Raw genomic sequence first — 24560 nt, 5'->3', positions numbered from 1 at the left:
ACTTTTGACTGTTGGTGTATTTTTCTTCTTCACCTGTTGAACGATTGGAAAATGTTTAATTTTGTTTTCAGAAATTTCAGATTGTCGATCCAAACAGGAATATGAGACAAAAGTGCAGAACACCACAGACTGACTTGTGGTTTTCTTTTACTTTAAAAAACACCAGCTCCATTTTCCTGCTCTTTAGACACAACCAAGGGCGTAGGTTTCATTTCAACATTTGGGGGGGACACATATGAAAATGGAGGATTGGTGGCTCTCCGACAGAAAATTTTGAACATCAAACACTTGATATGTTGCATTCTGGTGAATTTTTATGCACCATTTTGTGCCTTTTCTGCATCAGAGTATGGCGTAAATGTCTAATTATGTCAAAATAAAAGTCCTCTGCACTTAAGTGTTTTTATTTGAGGAGTTTTGAATATTGAGAGGGACTTTTCCCTGCATTCCCCCGAAATCTGCACCTATAAATACAACCACTTTCTGAGTTTAGTTTCCTGCAAGACTGTATCTTCTTTTTAGATGTTCTGTTAATCCCTCAATGCAGCACCATACACATCTCCACCTCTTAACAGTTTGTCTGTCGATCGACTCTCCGCTTTATGCTTTTAAAGTACAGTATGAAATACACGGATGGTACAGGCTGATTCCATGTTCAAACCTTTGAGTCTACAGGCAGAAAACTATTGCAGTGGGGGTTCCTCCAAGTTAATTTTCCCATCAAATGCCGCAGGTAAAAATTCTTTTAGCCAAACCACTGCTGAGGTGACCCTGTAAAACTCGAGGCATGGCCATAAGACGGCAAAGGTTTGGAGCAAGTAAATTACCTCGGGGACTGGACATTGTGTCAGGCACACAGTCATGAATTTCTCACAAACTATATCAAAGTCCTGCTCAACCAAATCCATCCCTCAGCTGGAGTCCCATTGAGATGCATTAAAATGTAAGAACTTGCATTTAAGGCTGAACCGAGTATCTCAAAGGAAGATATCAATAATTTGGCAAACGCTGGTGGTTCGCGAAATTCATGCAGTTGTCACATATGTCTGAAATTTGCCTTTGCATAGCATGACAGCTCACATGTAAAGCTGATTTAAGTGGAAATCCACCCTGAATCAGAATTAAAATCTGCTGTTCAGCGCTGCTGCTCAGGATCATGGAAAAATCTTAATTCTGTTTTTGGGTGGATTTCTCCTTTACTTTAACACTTGTCTGGTTTGACATAAAAGAGCAGATTACAACATTTGACATTTATCTGACATTTAAACCTGGAAGCAGAAGAGAAGTGATAGCATTTTTCTGCACAAACACAAACTTTTGGAGTAGACTGTAAAAATGACATCTGAGCCGGTCAGCAGTTTAGTTAGTAACAGCTGGTTAACTGAGTGTCTAACATTTGGCCATTTTATAATCCTCTTTTCACCTGTTTTGAGCCCCGTAATGACAAAATCCTCAATTTCTAAATGTATCAAGTGAATATATGTTCACCAATAAGGATAAATGCACAGTACAATTCTGTTTTGGTACCACTTTCCTTTTCTTTGCTTCTTCATTCTTTCAAAATTGCATGCAGAGTTGCATTCGAGAACAACAAGCTGAATATCAGGACATCAATTACAAGATCAGCGTCATCATCTTGTTTATAAGTTTGTTTATAAGTAGTAACTAACAGCTTTATAAATGGTTAATAAAGGATTTATTACTAGTTAACCTGTTAAATATGTCATGAGTAATGTGACTTTTTTAATTACTTCAGCAAAGTAATGTAACTTATAACACTTAAATACTCTTTTTAGCAATCAAGCTAAAAAGTCCTAAAAACGTAAGCGCATAATTGTTGCACTCAGATTAGTCTCAACGGTTTTGCAGTCTACATATAAACTTTTTACTGAAAAGACTATATTTAGATGTAGCCAGTTTGTAATCCCCAACATTTTGAAATTTAGTAACTGTAATATAATTACATTTTTTCTCAGTAGCTGATTACAATTACATTTTGCTTTGTAATTCAATAACTGTACTCCCTTACATGTAACTAGTTACCCCCAACACTTTACAAGCCATCAGTAAGAACAACACTCATCAGTGTCAGATGGATTCATGTACAAACCCTTTATTAGCGACTTCCTAACATACTGAGAAACTGAGAAACCCTGATATTTCTAGCACATATAGGTAACTTATCCCTCAAATAGAAGGGATAAACACCCCCAACCTGGCAACCCAAAACTTGTTCTCCCTAATCTATGAACCATTTGGTCATTTTATAAATCTCTGTATAATTTTCCTGTTCCCTTCGTGTCAAAATCTGTAATACTGAAATGCACAAAGTGAATACATGTGCACCAGTGCCGTAGTAACAACCAATGGCTTTATTAATGGTTTATAACTCATTTATGAATGCTTCATAGATCATTCTCAGTCCCTTAATGTAAGCAGATGTTGGTTGCCAGGTTATGAACAATGTCCCATTGGCTGTTGTTGACATAATTTAGTTAATATTACAATAATAAGTACTCATAGGTTTTGTCAGCTTCTAATAAAGCATCAAGTCTGCAGTGTGTCGAATTATTAATAAAGTGTTTTAATAAAACTCCATCTTAGTGATGAGATACAAACATAAAAGACAACACAGGCTGCCTTGTTATCTTGAAGGAGGATAAACTCCGAAAGTTGCTCTTCTTGGTTGCTTCTGACTGTTTTATGAAGCATGAGTAAATTATTTATTAACCATTAGTAAATCCATTAGTCATAAACTGTATAAAGGCTGCTTTATTAAAAAGTGGTGTGAATATTTCTTGATCATGAAAAAATTCCCATTCACATATTCAGAGGTTGCAGCCATTTATGATGTGACCTCTGTCAGATGAGTTTCCAGGTGTAACTTGTAAAAGTGTACGCTCACACTCTCTTGTAAACGGCAGATTTAATACAACGTAGCTCAGCACTCAAAAAATAGTGACCTTCCTGTTTCCTGCATCTTTTTATACGCTCTACACAATAAACCTCATCGCCCACTGCTGCCATAACTTGATGTAAACAAGGTTAATCTCCACTACTGTTTTTTTTTTTTATCAGTCAACAGTGTGACTACACCACTCCTGTAGCCAGTTTTGTAGTTCAACATGGCTCCAGTTCAGCCCAGCAGGACTCCCCCTTTCCCTCATGACTGTGTGTAAAGCCGTGGGAGAGGACTGGGAACATTAATCCCTTCAAAGGAACAGATCTAATTCAAAATCTGCCGCTCCAAACTAGTTGAGAGGACAGTGATTGTTTCTTCAGGGAAGCCAGATAAAGATCAGAGAGTTGATACAGAAAACTACAACTTCCATTTCCACTTCTCTGCCACAAAAAGTTTGGATATTATCTTAAGAAAACTGCATACTTTTGACTTGACTAAATGTTCTGGAACAAAAACAGGGCAGGAAATCATACCAGTTAAGTTCCCTTACAATATATAGATACCTCTGTTTAATGTGGACGCCTCAGTGCACAGGAACTTCCTCCCCACACACACTGACATGACAAGTTTATAAAGAAACATAATTGAGACATCACCATTTCAAGAGCTGCTTTTGTCACCTGATTTAAAACAGAGGTTCCCCCTTTTGTGTCATGTTAAGTAACATGTTACAATTTGAATTAGCTGCTGGGAATTCACCCTAAGGCTCCGAGCTTATGGTTTGATGCTCAACAAAGAGAAAAAGAGAGCAAAAAAAACTAAATTAGGAATAAGGTTGTGATAAAAACAAATGATTGAAATGACTGAGGGAGAATTAAGTATTTAAATAATTCAGAGAGGGCATAATTAAGTGTTTAATGCCGTGTTGCAGCTCAAAAGGAACAACAAAGACAAATTTAATTCAAGTTAGAAATGTAAAAGAGAGGCAGATTCTTGAGAGATGAGAACTTTGTGTTGAGTCACTTGATTTTGGTCTCTTTTTCCTCCATCAAACAGCCAGAGCAAACGCTCTTGGAGATCTCCAGAGATAACAATGTCACATTGTCACATAGGGTTCTGCTACAAATCCTTAATTACAAAAAGAGGATCAGATGACTACAGCATCCAATACCGGGGTCTCCAGGCGGCGTGGGGGTCTTTGATCAAGAAAATCCAATTATTTGTGTATATACATTTCCCACATAGTGATTACTTCATTAATTGTCCCGCCTTTATCTCCTCCCTTCCCATCCCCCCTAATAATCAGCTCCTTTATCCAGACCAACAAACACACCATAGGAGCTTTGTGGATTCAAAGGATTTGCTTTCCCCTCTCAAAGAGCCGCTATTCTTTGATGATTGGGCAGCGGCAAACTTCAAAGTAATAAATCTTATTTCTGACTGGCTGGCGGCCCACCAAAGTCCTTATCAAATTCTAAGAAGTGATCCCTCACTCTTCAGATAGACCAAGGATATCTCGGAGAGAGGAAGCACTGAGGAGTGGAGACCTGCTCGACGCGATATTTTTGAAACTGCGAATGCACATATTCATCTAAATTAGCGCTTTTTTTTATTTTTATTTGTTTCCATCGAGAGGGAGGAGGACGTTTACCATGGCAGCAGTGGCTGTACTGCGGAATGAAACACTCCAGGCTTTTCTTCAGGTTTGTGCGCAACTTTCTGTTGACGACTTTAATAACTTTTAAACTTACTCCTCCGAGTCTTTTTATATTTAACACAGATAATAAAAAAAGTCGTGCCACTTTAATAGTCCGGTGTCATATAATTTTATTACTAACGCTAATTGCTTGCGTCTTTAATGACTTGTGCTGCAACATAACGCCAACTTTTATGTCACATCATCACGGTTCAGACAGATGAAACTATTTAGAGCAGATATTAACGTAGCACTTTTTTTCTCAACCTCGTAAAGTGTGTTAAATAATGATTGTAATATAGAAAATGTGTGTCTCGGTTCTCCAGGATCGCACTCCAAACTCTTCTCCAGAGAACTGTAAGCACTCCCCGCTGGCTCTCCTGGCTGCCACTTGTAACCGGATCGGGCATCACCACGGATCAAACCCCACAGATTTCCTCCAGGTCCCCTACGACCCAACACTGGGCTCCCCTTCGCGTTTATTTCACCCGTGGACTAACGAGGGAACCCCTCAGAGCAGCCTGGCCAGCAACTCTACTTTCGGACTATCCTCCAAGCCCCAGCTGTCTGCGCACATCCAGAGCTCCTTCAGCTCGCACCACGAACTGCCCCTCACCCCTCCGGCGGACCCCTCGTACCCCTATGACTTCTCCCCTGTGAAGATGTTACCTTGCTCCATGCAGTCTCTGCAGTCCACCTGCCCTCCCACCTACGTCCCCGCCGTCAGTTACGCAGCCCCAACTCCCATTCCGCCCGCAATGCCAAGTTTTGTCACGGGACCCTCCGGCCTTGTGCACCAGCAGCAGAGACAGTTGTCCCCAAACCCTGGGGAGGATATTCCGTGGTGGAGCCTGCAGCAGGGGAACCACGTCAGTCACTCGTCTTCCCTGGGTCCCCATCGCTTCCAGCTGCAGAGGGGCTTGGTTCTGGGACATACGGACTTTGCGCAATATCAGACGCAAATCGCGGCTCTGCTGCACACGAAGTCCCCCCTCGCGACTGCGCGGCGGTGCAGGAGATGCAGGTGTCCCAACTGCCAGTCCTCCACGTCCAGCGACGAGCCTGGCAAGAAGAAGCAGCACATTTGTCACATACCGGGTTGCGGGAAAGTTTACGGGAAAACTTCTCACCTCAAAGCGCACCTGAGGTGGCACTCTGGGGAGCGGCCGTTTGTGTGCAACTGGCTGTTCTGTGGCAAGAGTTTCACCAGGTCGGATGAGCTGCAGAGACACCTGAGGACTCACACGGGGGAGAAGCGCTTTGTTTGCCCGGACTGCTGCAAGAGGTTCATGAGGAGTGACCACTTGGCAAAACATGTCAAAACTCACCAGAACAAAAAGAGCAAGTGCCACGACAAGACACTTGACCATGTCAAAAGGGAGGACACGAGGAATATGTTGTAACACACCTTGTAGTCATTTTAAACAGTAGAAAAAAATCACTAGTGCAATACAGTCAGTCCTACATTAGTTTAAGTACACAGTGAGCTGCATTTTTATAGGGTATTTTCTTTATTTTTGTTGGTTGATTTCTTACACCCTGACAATAGTCTCTAACATTGTTGGTTTGTGTAGCACATTTTTGTATATATAAAGTTTCATAAGTTAATTTGGGACCATGGAGAAGTTATAGCTCATGAGTTTGGATTCACTGTCTATATCATATCAAGGAAGACAAGTTTTCAACTTGTGTTTTGATCATTGTCTTCGGTGGAAGATTTCACTCCCCTGTAAATTATATTTAATAGCTTTTGTTGAATGAAAGTGTCCGTTTTTTGCTCCATATGGGGTGTTTTTATTAAGCATGCTCTTGAAAAGATCTGCTATTGTTGATATGACCCAAATACTGTGTGAGAATAAAGATTATAACATTTTCCTCAACTCTAAACTCGGATAATTCATTTGATATCCCTCAGTTATGTGGGCGATGAGACAGGTTTGTGATGAGTGTGCCTTTTGAATTTGCGAAACCCAGATATTCATTGCCAACTATTTTGTTTAGTAAAATATAAAATTTAATTCGAAGACGTGCAGGAAAAAGTGTGCTACTATTTAAATTCCAGCTGTTGGTGGTGGTTAAAAAGAAGTATTTCAACCCAAATTAAACAATGTTTAATATTATTTAAGCTATCCTGAAAATTAAAAAAAGATGATACATTTTTTCCCAAAAAATTCAATCTTTTGCCCTACCATTCTCCTGCTGCTGTTCAACCTTTAACATAGGTAAAGCGATATTTAAGTAGTGACAGAAGTAGAGTTGGTTTGAAAATCTTCACAGAAATATTTAGAAATGTGTATACACTGTCTAAACATTTACAGTACAATATTAAAAAGTGAAATATAGCAATGCGAGCCCGTCAGCTGAGTAAAAACTGTCATAAGGCATGTACAAGATCCCTCTGCAACACATGTAGATCGCTTCAAGGATGCATACAGGTGCTTATACTCTGATACATAATTTAATTAAACTACCTTTTCAGTGTAGAGGTGTTAATTATGAGGTGAGAGGTTTCACTACAAATATGCCTCTTTTCAGAGGTTAAAAAACCTCTCAAACAACCCTCAAAATAAATAAAATTTTACATTAATTTGCAGAGAACACACCACATTTTCTTCACAGTTGATGTTAATTTTTCCACCATTAGACTCAACTGTGGGAAATGTTCTAATTTGTTAATGCACTCTAATAGACGTGGTCTTTTTTATATTGTGCCACAGTGTTTGTGTTTTACATTTTACCTTTGAGGGCTTTGCAGTGACACCGTGGGCTGAGATGAGACCCATTAGCCGAGAAACGCTTTTAGCTTTTAGCTGGAATATCACCGGATTCATGTTACACACAGGATGTGCAGCAGGTTTAATGTCTCACCTGTCTGACTGAGTCACTCAGAGTCTTAATGGACAGTTAACAACAGTCCAGTTATTTCACCAAACTTACTGGCGAAGAGCTCAGTGTTATTTTGTCTAACAGGGTGGGGAAATAATTGCATTTATAGGACATATTGGACACTTATTACACTCTAACACCTACATTAAGTGTCATGTAACACTGACTTCCCCTTACTAAAAGTGCAGTAAACTAACTACCACCTGCTGATCAGTATTTTATATTGATTTCCTCCACATGTTCCCACTGTGACCTGAGGTTTAAAGTGACCTTTAGGAGAAAAAAAACTCTGTATTTTCTAACCTTGAGACAACTACTTCCACATAACTAATCACCACAGAGAAGTGATGACCTCTTCAGTGTCTAATACATGTGAACACTGACACAAACATCCAAACATCCACCATTCAGTACCTTAACTATTCAGAGAGTATCCTTACTGCCTGTCAGCAGGGACAGTGTCTGTTGTCCTGTCTGTCTTATAAAGGATCAGTGAAAATGTCAGTATGAAGAGAACAACCGCTGCCATTCATTGGTATTTTGAGCTGTCAGTTTTCTGCCTCAACAGCGCCCCCTTTTGTATTTTGTCTCTGTGGTTCATCAGAGCAGACAAATATTCTGATATATGTGACTGACTGTAGAGGGTCCAGCTGTAGTCATAAAAACACCCTTTTCCATTCTTTTACATATGACATGTTGTCGTACATTATATCCTGGCAGGTTCAACCTGTTAGAGTCCATTTGTATAACTCAATTCTATAATTACTCTCATTGCTCAACCCTTATTTAACAGTTGTTTTGGTTAACTTGTTTGGTGGTAGCGTTCACTGCAACAGCTAGAAAGTTCTGCCTATTTGAAATCCAGCATAGTTAACTTCATTCATCTGATATAACTTGATTTATCTGTTAACTTGAGGGTGCAACAAAGTCACATTAAGATGCAGTTTAACATCCAAATGTAAACACGGGCTGCATCCACACCAAAACAAAAAGTAGGATTTCAACTTGCACACCCCCGAACTGAATTCAAACTGAATTTAAAGGTCTCCGGATGGGGGCAGCAAATTAGCCTCAGCTAGATGCCCTTATACTGTAATAGTTTGCAGTGCTTCTCTTTACAATATGAAACAATGTTGTCCCTGTTAACAAATACATGATAAATACAAGGACCAGCAATTAAATACAAGTTATTTTGTTTGCATATGTTGTTAAATGTTTGTTTACATCAGTAATATTTGTTATTTGTTAATACTAGTTTTCAAAGATCACCAAATGAAAAACACAAAATACAGAGTTTTCATCTATAGTTAGTTTCATACAGCGATGGTTCCCAACCTTTTTCCATAAGTAAGCCCTTTGCTGTCCTTGAATACACTGACGACCCCTGACTAAGTTACATATTTTATGGATATTTCATATTATATTCAATGCATAATGACAACAATGCAGAAGAACTGTTGAACTGTACAATTAACCCAAATAGGGAACGCAATAACTGCAGGAAGTCTGTGAAAAATGAGCGATTAGTATGAATTTTGAGCAGAAATGAGTTTTCCAGATATTTTTAGAAGCTTTTTATACGATTGCTTGTCTGTATGTTTTCTTCTCTCTGACACTCGGTCATTGGTCTGTTTGCTGTTTTAACTGCATACTTTTCTAATTCGAGGCTGTTTAGCAGACAGTAAAGGCTCTGTGACTATAACCTGTGTTCAGGTCTTTACCGTGCCCTTATCCTGTGAGAGCACTTTAAAGTTTATATATTAAATAATAATCTAAACCCTAAAAATATTTTTTTTTATTCAGATTTCTTCACAGAAATGAATGAAATGCTGTGTGTTTAAAAAAAAAGTTTTCTTGCACCCCTTAAAATCAAGAAGACATCGTGACCCCCTGTGAAGCTTTAGTGACCCCTAATGGGGTTCAGGACCTCCAGGTTGGGAACCAGTGATATACAGTATATGGTGAATGTACCTGTAATTTATATGGTCAAAAATGTGCTGATTGGACCTTTAAAAAAACTTTAGAACTATCTGCTGCAGTGTTAATTTATATTTATCAGCTATAGTATTTGAACTAGTCATATCATACTGCACAGTGCTATATTACTGTGTCTATACAGCCTTATTGTACAAGTGCTGCACTCAGTAGCAGATGTACAAATGAGACTTATACCCAGTTTTGCTAGATGCCAAGAATGAACCATCTGCATGAATATCCCCATACATTAATCACAAAAGAGGACAAACCTACAGTAATATGATGAGATGTGGCCATTTGAACTGTAAAGTCTTTATCCACAAATTTTTCTGATCCTATTATAAAATGATGCCTGTGGATGGATGTGTTGAATGCAGCAGAGTGGCGCTGCACAAAGGCATTGTTCAGCTCTGATTTGGCTTCACTGTCCGAGATAGTCACTATTCTTTAACGCTGTAGGAGGCCATAATGCTTAATTAATGACAGGAGGGATGTCATATGGCTTAAGTTTATACTCTACAAATGAAAGATTTAAGAATTTCAAATATTCACATTATGAATGCCCGTCTGTGCATGATTTAAAATGTAATGTCTGGTTAAAGAAATAGCATCATTAATATTGTTAGCCCAGCATTATTGTAGATTAAATGCTCATTCCTAATTATCTCATTAAGTATGTCACTTACATTTTTAAAACCCCACCTTATATGAAGAATACGCAGAATATATACAGTTATTTGTTTTGAAACATACTATAGTCTTGTAAGCAGATGCATTTCTAAATGTTTAATGTTTAATAACCTCACCAACTTAAACTCATGTGAAGCATCTAAAACAGGTGTATTCACATTGACAGTGCTGTTTTGACCCAATTTTAATGTTTTTGTTTGCCTGTTTGTTAGTTTGTTTTACCTTTTGGATTATTTACCCAAAGTAAAATATGGTCTGGTTGCAAACTGTTATGATCTACTATGTCACTATTTGTGGCATAACGTTAATAATATGTGTATCCTTTGCAGTTTTGAATGTCACAAGCACCTAGCTTTGTACGACTTATGATGGACTTAAAGGAGCTATATGTAAGAAATCTAAAGCAAATAGTCGTAAAATCCTCCTAATATGTCACAGAGACTAAGGAATAATGTTCATATAACATACTGATCTCACCTCTTTGGTACATTAAAGTTAACACAGTATTGAATCGGTGCTAAATTGATCCAAATTGAGTCAATTTTAAGGGGAGTCACCCACAGATGTACAATAATAGCTAGATACTGGCTCGTCATCCTGGGATAGCAAAGGAATGACCTGTGCTACTCTCACTATGATTGGCTAGCACTCGTTGCCCTCATTGGTCGGATTGTTTAGGTTCAGGCAAGAGGAGTGGTATTGGTTAGGGTAAGAATGTCAGGGTAAGCCAATCAGAGACAGAGTAAGGCATGCCATTCCTTCAATATCCTAGCATTCCCAGTTTCCCTGACTTATGTCAATAAATGTTTCCTAATTTACTTCCACAGTACGCGGCCCACTGAATATGCACTGTAGTGTTTCTTCTGCTGGCCTCGCCCACCAGCTCACACATATTTGAAGAATTTTTCTCAGCTCAAGGAAAGTTTTACTAATATAAAACCTCCATGGATCATAAGGTTATAATCGAAAGAGTAATAATTGACCTTGTTTGCAGTTTGAGGTGTCCTGTCAACAGTTTTACAGGCATCTCTTTTACAATAGTCACCTATGGCTAGTTGCTTTTTAGCCACCGGTGATTTTTTCACTGCAGTACCGGGAGTAGGCACTGGGGAAAATTGGAGGCAATGCTAAGCGTCCTTCCTGGGGGTAAAGACCAGGTAAAGACATAGCTGTTCTCATACACTGGTCCATTTTGGTATTTGGGACTATTTTACTTCCACAGCATGTCGTCTAGTGGGGATGAGCGAGTACACTATTATCTGTATCCGTATTTGTATCTGCTAACCAACTAAATTATCTGTATCTTTACTCAGAATTGGCAGAGTTTATGCCCAAGTGAGTGAGACTTAAACCACAAATAGGTGGGACCTAACTAGACGTAGCCTGAAATTGATACAAGTTGATCAAAAGTTGCTATAATTGATATTTATTAGACAATTATTTACAGAACAGTGTCAGAATTGAGCTTCACACCATTTTTGATCACAAAAGTAAGAGATTGAAGACACCCACCCAAATGAGGATTTTCCTTCATTACACATATGGATATTGACACATTTTCGAATGATACTCGTAAAAAGTATCTAATGCGATTATTCGCTCAACCCTAATCTTTAGTCCAACACCCAATAGAGCTGAAGGTAAATGGTGACAAGGCGATTTTCTATCCATCCATCCATCTTCTAACCGCTTCATCCTCTTGAGGGTCGCGGGGGGGCTGAAGCCTATCCCAGCTGACATTGGGCGAGAGGCAGGGTACACCATGGACAGGTCGGCAGACTATCGCAGGGCTGACACATAGAGACAAACAACCACTCACGCTCACATTCACACCCACGGACAATTTAGAGTTATCAATTAACCTAGTCCCCAATCTGCATGTCTTTGGACTGTGGGAGGAAGCCGGAGTGCCCGGAGAGAACCCACGCTGACACGGGGAGAACATGCAAACTCCACGCAGAAGGGCTCCCACACCCGGGATCAAACCAGGAACCCTCTTGCTGTGAGGCGACAGTGCTAACCACCACACCACCGTGCCACCCGGCGATTTTCTACTGACTTCTTTTTTTTTTTTTAAATATATTTTTGGGGGCTTTTTAGCCTGTAATGTATAGGACAGACAAGTGTGAAGGGGGGAGAGAGAGGGAGTGACATGCAGAAAGGGGCCACGGGCTGGAATCGAACCCGGGCCGCTGCGGCAACAGCCTTGTACATGGGGCGCCTGCTCTACCACTAAGCCACTTGCGCCCCTTCTACTGACTTCTAAATAAAAACCTAGTTGTTTGAATAAGTACAGCATTTTCTTCACTCAAGGAACACTCTATGAAGGCTAATGTTAATAACTGACACCAGGGTGCTATTACTCCTTGGTTTCATGCTAGCTGAATTCTCTCACCTCTGTAGTGATGAAGTACTTTGAGTGGCTAGTTAAGGATTTCATCTCCTCCTCACTAACCTGCACACTGGATCCACTACAGTTGGCCTACCGTCCCAACTGATCTACAGAAGACACCTTAACACAGTGACAGTGGTTGGACACACCTCTTCCACCTTTATAATTAACTCCAGAGCACCCCAGGGCTGCGTTTTGAAACCCCTGCTGTACAACCTGTACACACATGACTGTGTAGCCACTTCAGACTCCAATACTATCATCGAGTTTTCTGGCGACACAGCTGTGGTGGGACTGATCATAGATAACGATGGAAACACCTACCTGAAAGAAGTAGAGGATATGACCTGCTGGTGTCAGGATAACAGCCTACTCCTGAACATCTGCAAAAGTAAGGAGATGACAGAGGACTTTGGAAAGAAGCAGCATGGAAAAAACACTCCCTTTAATATCTTTCTATCCTCATGATTTTTATTTTGTAAACAGATAATGAAAGATTGACATTAATTATTTATTTATAAATACTTTTTCTCTCTGCACAACACCATCCACTGATGAATGCAAATGAAAGCTCCAGATGCTGTCTAAAAGTGGACTTTGAGTTAGCTTTTGTCACATTTTTCAACTCTCAGGGAGTGCTGAAAAAAGAGTTTAGAAGTTTATAATTTCACTCCTAGTTTGGAAAAGAAATGATTTATTATCTTCAAATGTTAACTGCCATGTTTAGGAATTGTATTGATGATTTTCACCCTCAAATGTAAAATTAAAAACCAATAATTCACTGCAGTCATGGAGCTTTGGGGATCAGATTCAGTCAGCAAAGGGACAAACTCTTTTAATCAGACATGATCCTGCTTCACTGTGGTGTTGGCTCTGCAGAGGCTGTTCAAAATGACTGACAAGCAGTGGCATGAATCAAATCCCTGATGTCAACAGCTCTGCTGCACTCTATGGAGGATAGTTCTATACTGCCTGGAATTTTGCAGCTGGTGTTACATTTAGTGCAGCAAGTGAAAAAAGCTTGTCTGGACGTTTAGATAAATAATTATTAAATCTGTGAGCTGAAGCTGGACAGTCTGGAGAGGGTCTGTATTTTTGTCAAGAGCCACTCAGTTTAAAGCCACTGAGAACATAGATTCAAATACAGATGTTTGAATATTCATCACTAAATGTGCAACCATCAAGGTTAAGGTTCAGTAAAGAGCAAAAAAAGTTAACAGTCCAAAAGCTAATCAGCTAAACTTCATCTGGACTGTGTCGGTTTGATCAGGTTGAACTGATAGAAATAAGTGACATCACCTTTTTCCAAATGTAGCCCCGCCCACAACAGTGAGGCAAGCACAAGCAAAAAAACACAAAATACAGAAAATCTTTCATGCATTAAACAAAAACTGGTTTTATGCCTAAATCTAACAAAACGTTAAAGTGAAAATAGACTCATTAGGAAGTAAATGTTGATTACACAATGTAAAGGCAATAGATAATGATACCATCAGCATTTAGACTGGTTCCCTATAAGCCTCACTTTCAGTGTGCAATTCTGTCTGCCACCTGATTCGATCTCCCGGGAAAATTAAGGCTCAATTGGCGGCACAATGGAAGTGTGTCAACCATTGTTCTGCCAAAGCAGGAAGACAATAGCGCTTTTGTTTTCCTAGGTAGCTATTGGTAGCTATCCCTGGTTACCAAAGACTATCAACATAAGTTCTTTGCAGTTACTATCCCCAGTAGTGGAAATGGCAGACAGTGGAACATCAAAGCACCTGTGGAAACTGTGGTAGTATCAAGGCTTCGAGGAAAATGGAAAGGGCAGCCATAAAAACCACTTGAAAATGTGAGGAATGGAAAAAGTTGAGATGTAGTCTGTTTCTATTTTAACCATTGCGTATCACATCATAAGACTTAGCAATTTTTCATCAGTGATTTGTCACAGTTTTGAAAAAGAAACGGACAAATGATGTCAGAAGAGAGTGTCAGATGTCAACCTGGTCTCACTCCAAAGTTCAAATCCGGCACTTGGGCAGTGACTTGCGGCGTCAGATGCTGACGAAATAAGCCGGCCTTTAACATCGGCATGATACGCGGCCGGTCACCGTTACAGTTTAATGGTGCTCAGCGGTGTCAGGGGGAAAGGTGGCGGGACAAAGGTGAAATTTAAGGTGCCAAAATTTCCAAGTAGGGCAGATGGGAGGGGAGGTGGATGGTCCACCGACTCCGACTTTCACCCTGGAGAGCGGTGTTTGTGTCCTGAAAGATTCTAAAGCCAAACCCTGTTCTTTATTCTTAAACCTAACCACGTGTTAGTTTTTGGAGGGGAAAAAACAGCAATTTGCATTGTTGTACTGATGTAGTTCGTTTATTTTGAGAGAGACTCTATGTAAACGGTAAATTTCCTGTGTATTTCGAAAGAAGACGATGCATGAAACAGGCTGAACCTGACACTGCATCTCAGAGTGTCAACAACCAATGCACACAGGGTACCTTTCACGTTGTATCTGGTCGTGGAAGGTCCATGATCAAACGTCGATATTTGACAAGGTTGGAGTGAGAATGTGTTGCTTCTGTGGCATCCTCGAGGGCACGGACAAACAACATATTTTGTCATTTAAATGACTTGTTATTATCAAACTTAAGACGGTGAAAGTGGAGATTCAAGCTCAGCTCCTCTGTGTGTGTTCACACAGGATCTTTAACAGCCTCTAGCTGTGAGAAGGTGATGGGAGGTTTTCATGTCTCACAGGAGACCAGTTTAAACTGCACCCAGTGGTTGGGACAACACAGCCGACTCATTCAGTCAAAGACAATAAACCTCGTTTTGTGGCGTAATCAAGATGACCTCATTTTGCATCCCATCTGCAAAGCACAACAGCAGGAGAATGAAACAGAAAAAAAATCCCAGCTGCTCTTTAGTTTATTTAATGTACATATGATACTTTACTTTAGAGATGTCATTGCTTTATAATTTCATGGAGACATGAAGCTTTATTTTCCATTGTTAAATAATTCCTCTGATTGTAAGTAGCCATTTTGAGTCATTTACATTTTTATGAGAAAATTAAAGGATTGTACGTTTGCATATTTTAATTGGCTTTTAAGGGAAAAGGGGGTAGTGGGTATTTAAACCATGAAAAATTGTTAAATTAGATTCTAACTTTGACTTGTTATATCTAGAAATATAAAAGTGTTTGATAAAGAGGAAATTTCATGCCCATTCAGATTAAAAATGGTGAATGGAGGTTTGTGCGTAAGAGGTCATGAAGAGTCAGTCTCACATGGGGCTGCATATTTTATACATCAGTGCATAGTGATTAAAATGTAATTAAAACATGTTATTTTTCTTCGTAACTTATTTCCATCTCTTTATTGAATACATAAATATGTTTAGATGCAGATAAGCATTTACATAGCTGCACTGTGTACTCCTAATCATACAACGCAGTGCAAGTACTTGAACCAGCTTCTCCCTGTGGATGTGTTTCTATCCTCTGAGGAACTGACCTTGTTTACAGTCTGTCCTTGACCTTCTTTATGTTTAAATCTTTGTTAAAACTTTTTCTTTTGTAAGCCTCAAATGTCTTTAAAAAGGTTCATTTATTCATGTATGATGATAGCCTCCTATGTACCTATGTCCTTCTCTTCAGTCTGTCCGTGTCTGAAGCAGCTCTAAAGCTGCTGTCAGATAAATACAGGGAGGGCGGCAGCACAGTGGTGCAGTGGTTAGCACTGTTGCCTCACAGCAAGAGGGTTCTCCAGCTTCCTCCCACAGTCCACACAGGTAAGGTTAACTTGGTGACTCTAAATTGCCCATAGGTGTGAATGTCAGCATGAATGGTTGTCTGTCTCTATGACTCGGCCCTGTGATAGTAAGACAACCTGTCCAGGATGTACCCCACCTCTCACAGTCAGCAGGGATAAGCTCCAGCCCCACCACAACCCTGAATATGATACGGGTAATTAATAATGAATGAATAAAAAGCACAATATTTGCCTCTGAATCAAGGGCGTACGTTTTGTTTTGACATTTGGTGGGACACATATTAAGGTGTTGAGGCGTCACACACTATGTTTCTTGCATTCTGGTGAAACATGCACAGATGAGACAAATGTCATAGTACTTCCTGCTTCAACCACCATGCAGTGTTATTTTTCAGTCTTCTTTCTGTTAAAGCAGATTGCAATCAACTACTTTAGTGGAGGCATTGTTGTGTCTAGGAGTTCAGTTGCATTCCTGCAGTTTGTCAAAATAAAAGTCCTCTGGAGCACACAAATGCACATGTTCTAAATATTAAGGGGGGCATGTCTCCTGCATCCTCTTCAGTATCTACACTTTTGCTCTTAACTGTAATGTGGTAGAGTATAAAGCAAGCAGCAGCCTCCAAGGCTGGAAAAATGGAGCCAATTCGGATGTGCCAAAAACTGCAGTTCCTCTAATGGCCACATGAGGCTGGCTCCAGAAGCCAGTCAATCCCCACTGACCCTCAACTTTATAACAGAAATCTACATGTTTACAGCCTGGTATGAAAAACGTCTCAATAACTAATTTCATTAAGGCTTAGAGTTACATATATTTAAGGGTGGGGCCACTTTGAGTGACAGTCTGTCTGTGGATACTGTCCTCGGGTTCTCAGTCAGATCCAACACTCACTCCTCCATTGCCACGGCCTCTCGTCCAAATATGTCCACTTCTGGCTCCAAAATTCCAAGATGGCGACAGCCGAAATGCCGAACTTGAGGCTTCAAAATGGGAGTCCACAAGCCAATGAGTGACGTCACAATGGCTACGTTCATTATTTTTTTACAGTAATGGTATAAAGTGACAAAAAGTACACGTAGAGCAAAAGCATACTTCCGTACAGCATCTAAGTAACTGCACTTATCATACTCATCGCTGTGATTAACTTCACATTACTTACTTTACATCGTTTTTTACAGGGGAGTCATAATAATCATAATACAGTTGTCCTGTTCCAGTTTGTTGTTGTTCACACTGAGCTTGTTTTCTGCACTTTCTAGTGGCAAACTGTTATATTTGTGCTCACTGTTGTCATGTGACCCTGTCATGTGACATCTACAGGAAGCAGTTGCTCACAAAGTGCTTTTCAGCTACACCCATCTGACAACAATCCATCTGTCATCATGTGTCCTGCTGTTGTATTGTCTGTATGTATTGGTTCATTTTCATCATATCTGTTTTATCTTAAGTGTATTTAGTAAAAAATGTTATTTTTTTTGAGTTTTTTATTTTTTTTTATTGAAATTAGGTCATCTGTTTAATGTTACCTTACGTCTTATGTCAGTGTAAACTGATTGGAATGCTCTTTGTCTGTGTTTCTGTTTCCAATTTCAGCCTTCCATAACTGATAAATATGTGGATGAAAGAACATCTGTCTGTGGGGTTAGTGAAACACTTTCAAACCACATGTTCATTTGGAGCACATGAGTAGTGACAGATTACTATCACTTTACCTGAGGGGGGCACAAAACAGTAATATTTAAGTACCAGTAATTAGAAATTAACAAGTTGTCATATTTCTGCTGCTCATCAGGTGATTCTGAGGAAATCAGGGATGACTTAGTACTCAGATACTTAACCCATTAAAAGTACCAGTGCCACACTGTGAAAATTCCCCCAACAAGTGTAAGTCTCGCATTTAAAATCCCACTTATGTTTAAGTATAGATGTACTATCAGATAAATGTGCTTCAGGTATTAAAAGTAAAAGTACTTGTTTTGCAAAAAATTGGCCCCTGTGACTGATATGATAAATTATATTATTATCATTATTATTATTATTATTATGTGTCAGCCCTGTGATAGTCTGGCAACCTGTCCAGAGTGTACTAAGCCTCATACCCAATGTCAGCTGGGATAGGCTCCAGCCCCCACGCGACTCCTAACAGGATAAGCGGTTACGGAAAATGAATGAATGAATATAATTAATACAGATGCATCAGTGTGAAAGCAGAATGTATTGATGTAGCTGGTCCATGTGGAGCTAGTTTTAACTACTTTATATGCAGGTGGGTGTTTAGTGCCCTGGATTCCTAACCTCGGGGTCAGGCCCCCCTCTAAGGGATCAGCTAACTAAAACAGAAGTCTCTATCTGTCCTTCAGGTTTTTTTTTGACAACCATTCATCCAATCGACTTCACACTTGCTACGTGTTTGCTGAGGACCCAAGGAAGTGCAGCGTCCAGTGCAAGCTCGTGAGATCTACAGGATGTATTTGTTATTAGTTGTGCACTACCACCACAAGAAGTGTCCACTGTATATAGTATTGGGGAACCCTATTAACTTTTACATAACCAAATGCATGCTGGGTAGAGCTAGCTCTCTGTCGCTCGCAACAGTATACTCAAGAAAGAGAGACCGGAGATGTTACACTGTAGCAAAGTCAAACACTTCAAGCATCAGCGATGTGATTTTCAGAGTGAACGTTTTGGTTCTGGAAATAGCCTGGTCCAAAATATTTAGCTGTTTGCAAAGGACATGTATACTCTGGCATAGCTGGGGATGCAACTATGGCAGGTTTGTTGCTCAGGACCCAAGGAAGTGCAGTGTTGAGCATGAAGTTGTTTGGATTGGCAGTTCTTTGTGAGCAGCAACACTGGAGGCCAAGCAGTTGGCTCGCTCCAAACAGGCACCTTTAACTGGCACTGCACTAGATAGATAGAAGATAAATCTGAGAGGTCGTGACTTTTCAGTTCAGACTGCCACTTGGTGAAATATCGGAGGCCTCTTCCTCTTTGGGTCTCAAAACAGATGATTACATGAAGCCATGTGAGACATTTAGGGGGGACATGTTTCCTTTAAAACTTAAATTAAAATGATTAAATGATTAAAACATCTGAAACATGACAAGAAGCCTCAAATAGACACTGCTGTTTGTTAATCCTAGACGTAGACATAGACATCATATGTGTCCCTGAAATGTAGTGGAGTAAGAGTAAAGTGGCATAAAATAAAGATACTCACAGCTCAATGGATTCACACATATATTGATGTAATTAATATGAAGTTATCAGTGGTGAGAGTTCATGGTGCTGGTACTAGTACTAGCCCTGATCACCATTTCTATTTATTGCCAAATTTTAAATCCATGTCTCCTGTATTCTGTGGAGATCCTTGAGTATGAGATGGGGCGGGGTGGGTCGCTATTAGGGTTTTGCTTTTTGTCTTGTTTTGTGTTGTACTGTTGATGTTTTATGGCGTTTGCTTGTATATATCTGAAGCAAAAGAACAATAAAACAGGAACTACATAAGTACAAGTACCTCAAAACAGTACTTTAGTATAGTATATGTACTCACTTAAATGTAATGGACTTGGCCCTGCTCTTCTAAAATTCTGGCAACAGCCCTGAAACGGTCCCAGATGATGGCTGCTGATGTTATCACAACTTCACCTGCTTTAACAAGATCAAACATGGCTTTTCCCGCAGTGCAGCGTTAGCCCGTTTTATCCTTGATCCTCAGTGCTGAGCTCTGGGTTAAGCATCGAACGTCACTGGCATGCGTCTTCTCTCAGCAGGGGTCTGTTGGCTCGAGGCTGAGTTTTAGAACAGTTGTCTGATTTTTTAAATTGAACTTTTTATCAAACTTACACAGTTTTAGTGATCTGTTTATTAAGACTGCTCATTCAAGGCAGAGCCATAAAGCCAGGTGGGTGCACAGGTGCTTCTCGAGTTGAAGACGAGATGAGGGAGAGACCGGTGACGCCAGTGAGACACCGTGTGACGGTCGAGGGAAATTCACTGACAGCTGCAGAGTCAGAAACAAGAACAGGACCAATCAAGGAGATTTCTTATTTCTTTTCACTGACTCATTTCCAGGCACAATTCAGACAAGTAGACTTGTTTAAGTCAGATATCTTTCACAGATTGCAGTAAATATAATCACATACACAAACACAGGCATCATCTGTCTCCCTGACACTCCTCCTCTCTTCTCACTCTCTACATTTGGATGATGCCCCATCTTGTGGACACTTTCATACAGCTACTGGTGAAAAACAACCCCACCCCTTTTTCCCTTTGGTTTTTACATATTTTGTTGTATTGCATTTTACACCACTTCCTTGCAGCTGAGAAACAAAAAACAGATAAACCTGCCTGTGTGTCATCGCCACTGCAGGGTGGCGCATTTAACGAAGACATCATGACAGATATTGGCAGAGGACGGGCACACATGAGATGAGTGATGAGGAGAAATGCAGTATTGATTGTACACCAAGCTGGACTATCAGACAAACAAGTAGGTAACTGCCCTTGGATCCTGGACCCACAGAGCCCCCCAAAACCCCTGGTTCACTGTGGGACAATTAGCCTTCAATAATTTGATTAATTGCAAATTTTCTAACACTGCAGTGATAAGGGCCTTAAAGGATTTTCAAGTCTACTTGGATACAAAACTCACATGCACTGTAATTGTTTCTCCTGTCTCCTGTGAAAAGATTAAATCCAGAGCTGAATCCGAAGTTCAACTGAGGCTAAGCAGTCTGACTTTAATTTAAGTGGGTATTTTTAATATGAAATTCCCTCTTTGTGTTTCCACAGACCATATCTCTGTGCTGAGCTGCAGTGTGGGGATGGTAACAAAAAAGAAAGGAATGATCCCTTCAAGGTCAGTGTGGACAGGAGGGACAGCAGCTGAAAACTCTTTTAAAGTACATATGGACACGTGAGTATTGCTTTAAGATACCTTTAAGAAACATGAACCTATCTTTTGAAGAATGTCTTGCAATGTCAGTCTTGTAGAGGGCAGGGGCGGAGCCAGACATAAACATTCAGGTCTCAGCCCAAACCTAAGGGGTCTGGGGACATGCTCCCTTGGGAAATTTTTTTTTTCCCATTTAGTGCAGCTATATGCGCTATTTTGCAAGCCATTCATTATACTAGAATGCCTCAACATTGGTGCATCATTTGGGAAAAATATGATGGTTGAAAAGGAGAAGAATCCTGTATTTTGTATCTAATTGTTGTCCAACTGTCTTCATCATTCTGAAACTATAACGCCACAAAATGTTAAAGATGACTAACTTTCACTTCTGCCATCTAAAATTGGTAAAAAATTGTCTGGTGTTGCCATTTTTAACATAGATAGAAAGAAAATAAATATGGAGCCACAGGAGGAGGGTAACTTGCCAGGAGCTCTGCACATAGGGTCAGGTTATTTAGTGCAGTGGTTCCCAACAGGTCCAGCCACAGGATCCAGATTTCTCATTATTTCAAGGTCCACACAGTTCAATACATTCAGCGTCATATTTGCATTTGGCCATGTCATCAAGCCAGTTTGCGTATCTGTCAAGTAGCTGTCCGTTATTCACTCACTCTGTAGCAAAAACAACAATTCAAAATATAAACTGTTTCTGTGCTGGAAATTCACTGTCCTTAAAAATAAAATGTGTTTTTTACAAACTTGACATTTTTGTGAGTCACTTGCCATCCATTCAGAATGGACCCGTGACCCACTTTTGGACTCACGAATTGGGAACCACTGATTTAGTGCTTAGTTGTGGTCTTTAACTCTCTGACTTGAATGATAGGTCAGCAGAAGAACATAAACTCAATTATGTTTGATATCTTTGGGGGTAATAGTGGGATTAACAACATGAGCATATAAAGTTGAGGGTGTTTTTAAAACCTGAAAGATTCGGGGCTTTTATATAATGATAATAACCTTAATTTATATAGCACTTAACAAGGATACAAAGTGCTTCTCATAAAAGACAGCAGATTAAAACAAAACAGCAATAAAACAACAATAAAATAAAATAAAATGCAAACAACACAGCTGTCATAAAATGCATAAATACTGGGGGACAAAGTGAAGTTTAAAAAAGTAGAATAATATGGCAAAGGAGAGATGATAAAGCCTAGCGACATATAAAATGTTCATAAATGCTTTCCTAAGGGAACAACCGGGCTGTTTGCACAAGACTCTACAACACCTTAAGTTAAGATTTTCCTTAAAGTCCTTCTGTAGTTAAGGTTTCCTCAAAATGAAATTGGTTGCACAAAACACCCTTAAGTCTTCTCCTTAAGGTTTCCTTCAACTGTTCACTGTAGTATTTATGGTTTTCTCCTTGTCTTGGTCTTATACTTAAGGAATCCTTAGACCATTGCACAAGAGACCTTAGCAACCAAAACAAGGTTAAAAAAGGTACATCTGACTCTGTTTTAACGGCAACATGACAGAGAGTATGGTAATAAATGGAAAAAACTAACGCACACCTCAAGAGGAGTGTTCTGCAACCAGGAGAACCAAATGATTTTACACTATAGATTTGACTGAATTAATTTTCATTGCAGTTTCCTCCTACAATCGTTCTCTGTTTTCTGGTATTTGGGAATCAAATTTACTTTGTAGAATGTGCTTTCTATGATTATATTCCTCCAGAGGTGTAATCTTTTCCTCCTCTGTCCAATTTTTTTTTTTTTTTTTGTCGTCTTTTCCTCTGGCATTTTTTCACGTCTAACTAGAAGCCAACTTTGTGAGACAATAAGGCATCACAAGCGTGAGTGTAAGCAAACAAGCAATCTCCATGGAAACTGTAAGTATATGAGTGTATTGGTGCATGTGTCTTGCAAAAGCGTTCACCCCCTTGGTGTTTTCACTATTATGTTGCGTTACAACCTATAATTTAAAAATATTTTTATTTGGATTTTTTGTAATGGACATACACAGTATAATCATATTTGGTGAAGTTTAATAAGGAAAAAATTCACACAGTTAGTAAAATAAAGTCAACCTGGGTTCAGTCTAGGTGTCACGTGATGTCAGTAAACATACATCTGTTCTGAAAGGCCCCAGAGTCTGCAGCATCACTAAGCAACAGGTACCACCCATAGACTGTGGTACCACCAGCAAGTGACTCTCTCCAGACAGGTCAGAGATAAAGCTCTGGAGAAGTACAGATCAGGGTTAGCGTATAAAAAAAATATCTGAAACTCTGAACATCCCAGTGAGCACCATTAAATTCATCATTACAAAATGGAAAAAATGTGGCACCACAATAAACCTGCCAAAGGCTGCCCATCAACACTGACTGACCAGGCAAGAAGGACATTAATCAGAGAGACAACAAAGAGACCAGAGATAAACCTGTAGGAGCTGGAGAGCTCCACAGCAGAGACTGGTATCTGTCTATAGGACCAGTTTAAGCCATACACCCCACAGAGCTCAGCCTTATGGAAGAGTGGCTAGAAAAAAGCCATTGCTCAATGAAATAAATAGAAGCATGTTTGAAGATTGCCAAAAGCCTCATGAGAGACTTGGCCATATAAGACTAAAATCGAACTTTTAACCACTCTTCCATACTGCCCAGCTCTGTGGGGTGTATGTCTTAAAGTCGTTCAGATAGATACTCCAATCTCAGCTGTAAAGCTTCCCAGCTCCTTCAAGAGTTATCTTTGGTCTTGTTGTTGTCTCTCTGATTAATGTCCTCCTTGCCTGGTCGGTGAGGTTTGGTGGGCGGCTGTCTCTTGGCAGGTTTGTTGTGGTGCCACATTTTTTTCATTTTGTTGTAATGGATTTAATGGTGCTCACTGGGATGTTCAAAGTTTCAGATAGTTTTTTAGAACCTAACTCTGATCGACTTCTCCAGAACTTTGTACCTGACCTGGATGGAGAGCTCCTTGCTCTTCATGGTGCCTCTTGCTTAGTGGTGTTGCATACTCTGGAACAGTGGTACTCAGTGTAGAGTACCACTTGATGTTGATGCCGAGTAACCAGAAGCTATTAATGCTTCAACTCGTCCACAATTCTCACATGCAACTTAGAGTTGAGTACCACTGGCTCATGACAGGTTGCTGGGTGGCCCCCTAACCATTTTCTAATTCAGAATAAAAATAAATTGTTTCACACTGGCATTTACCATAAATAAGATGCCAGAATGCATAAAAGGCATCAAAATAGAGGGCCAGGCCAAATGTCTTCAAATCCTAGAGGCGCCCCTGCGTACACCTGACCAGTGCTGAGCTACTGTGACTGGGCCCTGGCTTTCTGTCATTTTGCAAAAAT

At 39.9% G+C, this 24560-nt stretch overlaps 1 protein-coding gene across 1 annotated transcript; it reads left to right on the top strand.

Moving 5' to 3' along the window:
- Positions 1–4292: 4292 nt before the first annotated feature.
- Positions 4293–6473, top strand: sp5a (Sp5 transcription factor a). Its single transcript, XM_050048795.1, has 2 exons — positions 4293–4605; positions 4925–6473. Exons 1-2 carry the CDS (start codon positions 4555–4557, stop codon positions 5999–6001), a joined length of 1128 nt encoding a protein of 375 aa, XP_049904752.1. The 5' UTR covers positions 4293–4554; the 3' UTR covers positions 6002–6473.
- Positions 6474–24560: the final 18087 nt, after the last annotated feature.

Source organism: Epinephelus moara, chromosome 7 (assembly GCF_006386435.1).
Source record: "Epinephelus moara isolate mb chromosome 7, YSFRI_EMoa_1.0, whole genome shotgun sequence".
Lineage (NCBI taxonomy): Eukaryota > Metazoa > Chordata > Actinopteri > Perciformes > Serranidae > Epinephelus > Epinephelus moara.
This window is presented reverse-complemented; position numbering and strand designations above follow the sequence as displayed.

Excerpts from the sequence above, each read along its gene's own strand:
- sp5a (XM_050048795.1), top strand. The coding sequence starts at position 4,555 with ATGGCAGCAGTGGCTGTACTGCGGAATGAAACACTCCAGGCTTTTCTT. Across the intron at positions 4,606-4,924 it reads CACTCCAGGCTTTTCTTCAG|GATCGCACTCCAAACTCTTC; the intron begins GTTTGTGCGCAA and ends TCGGTTCTCCAG.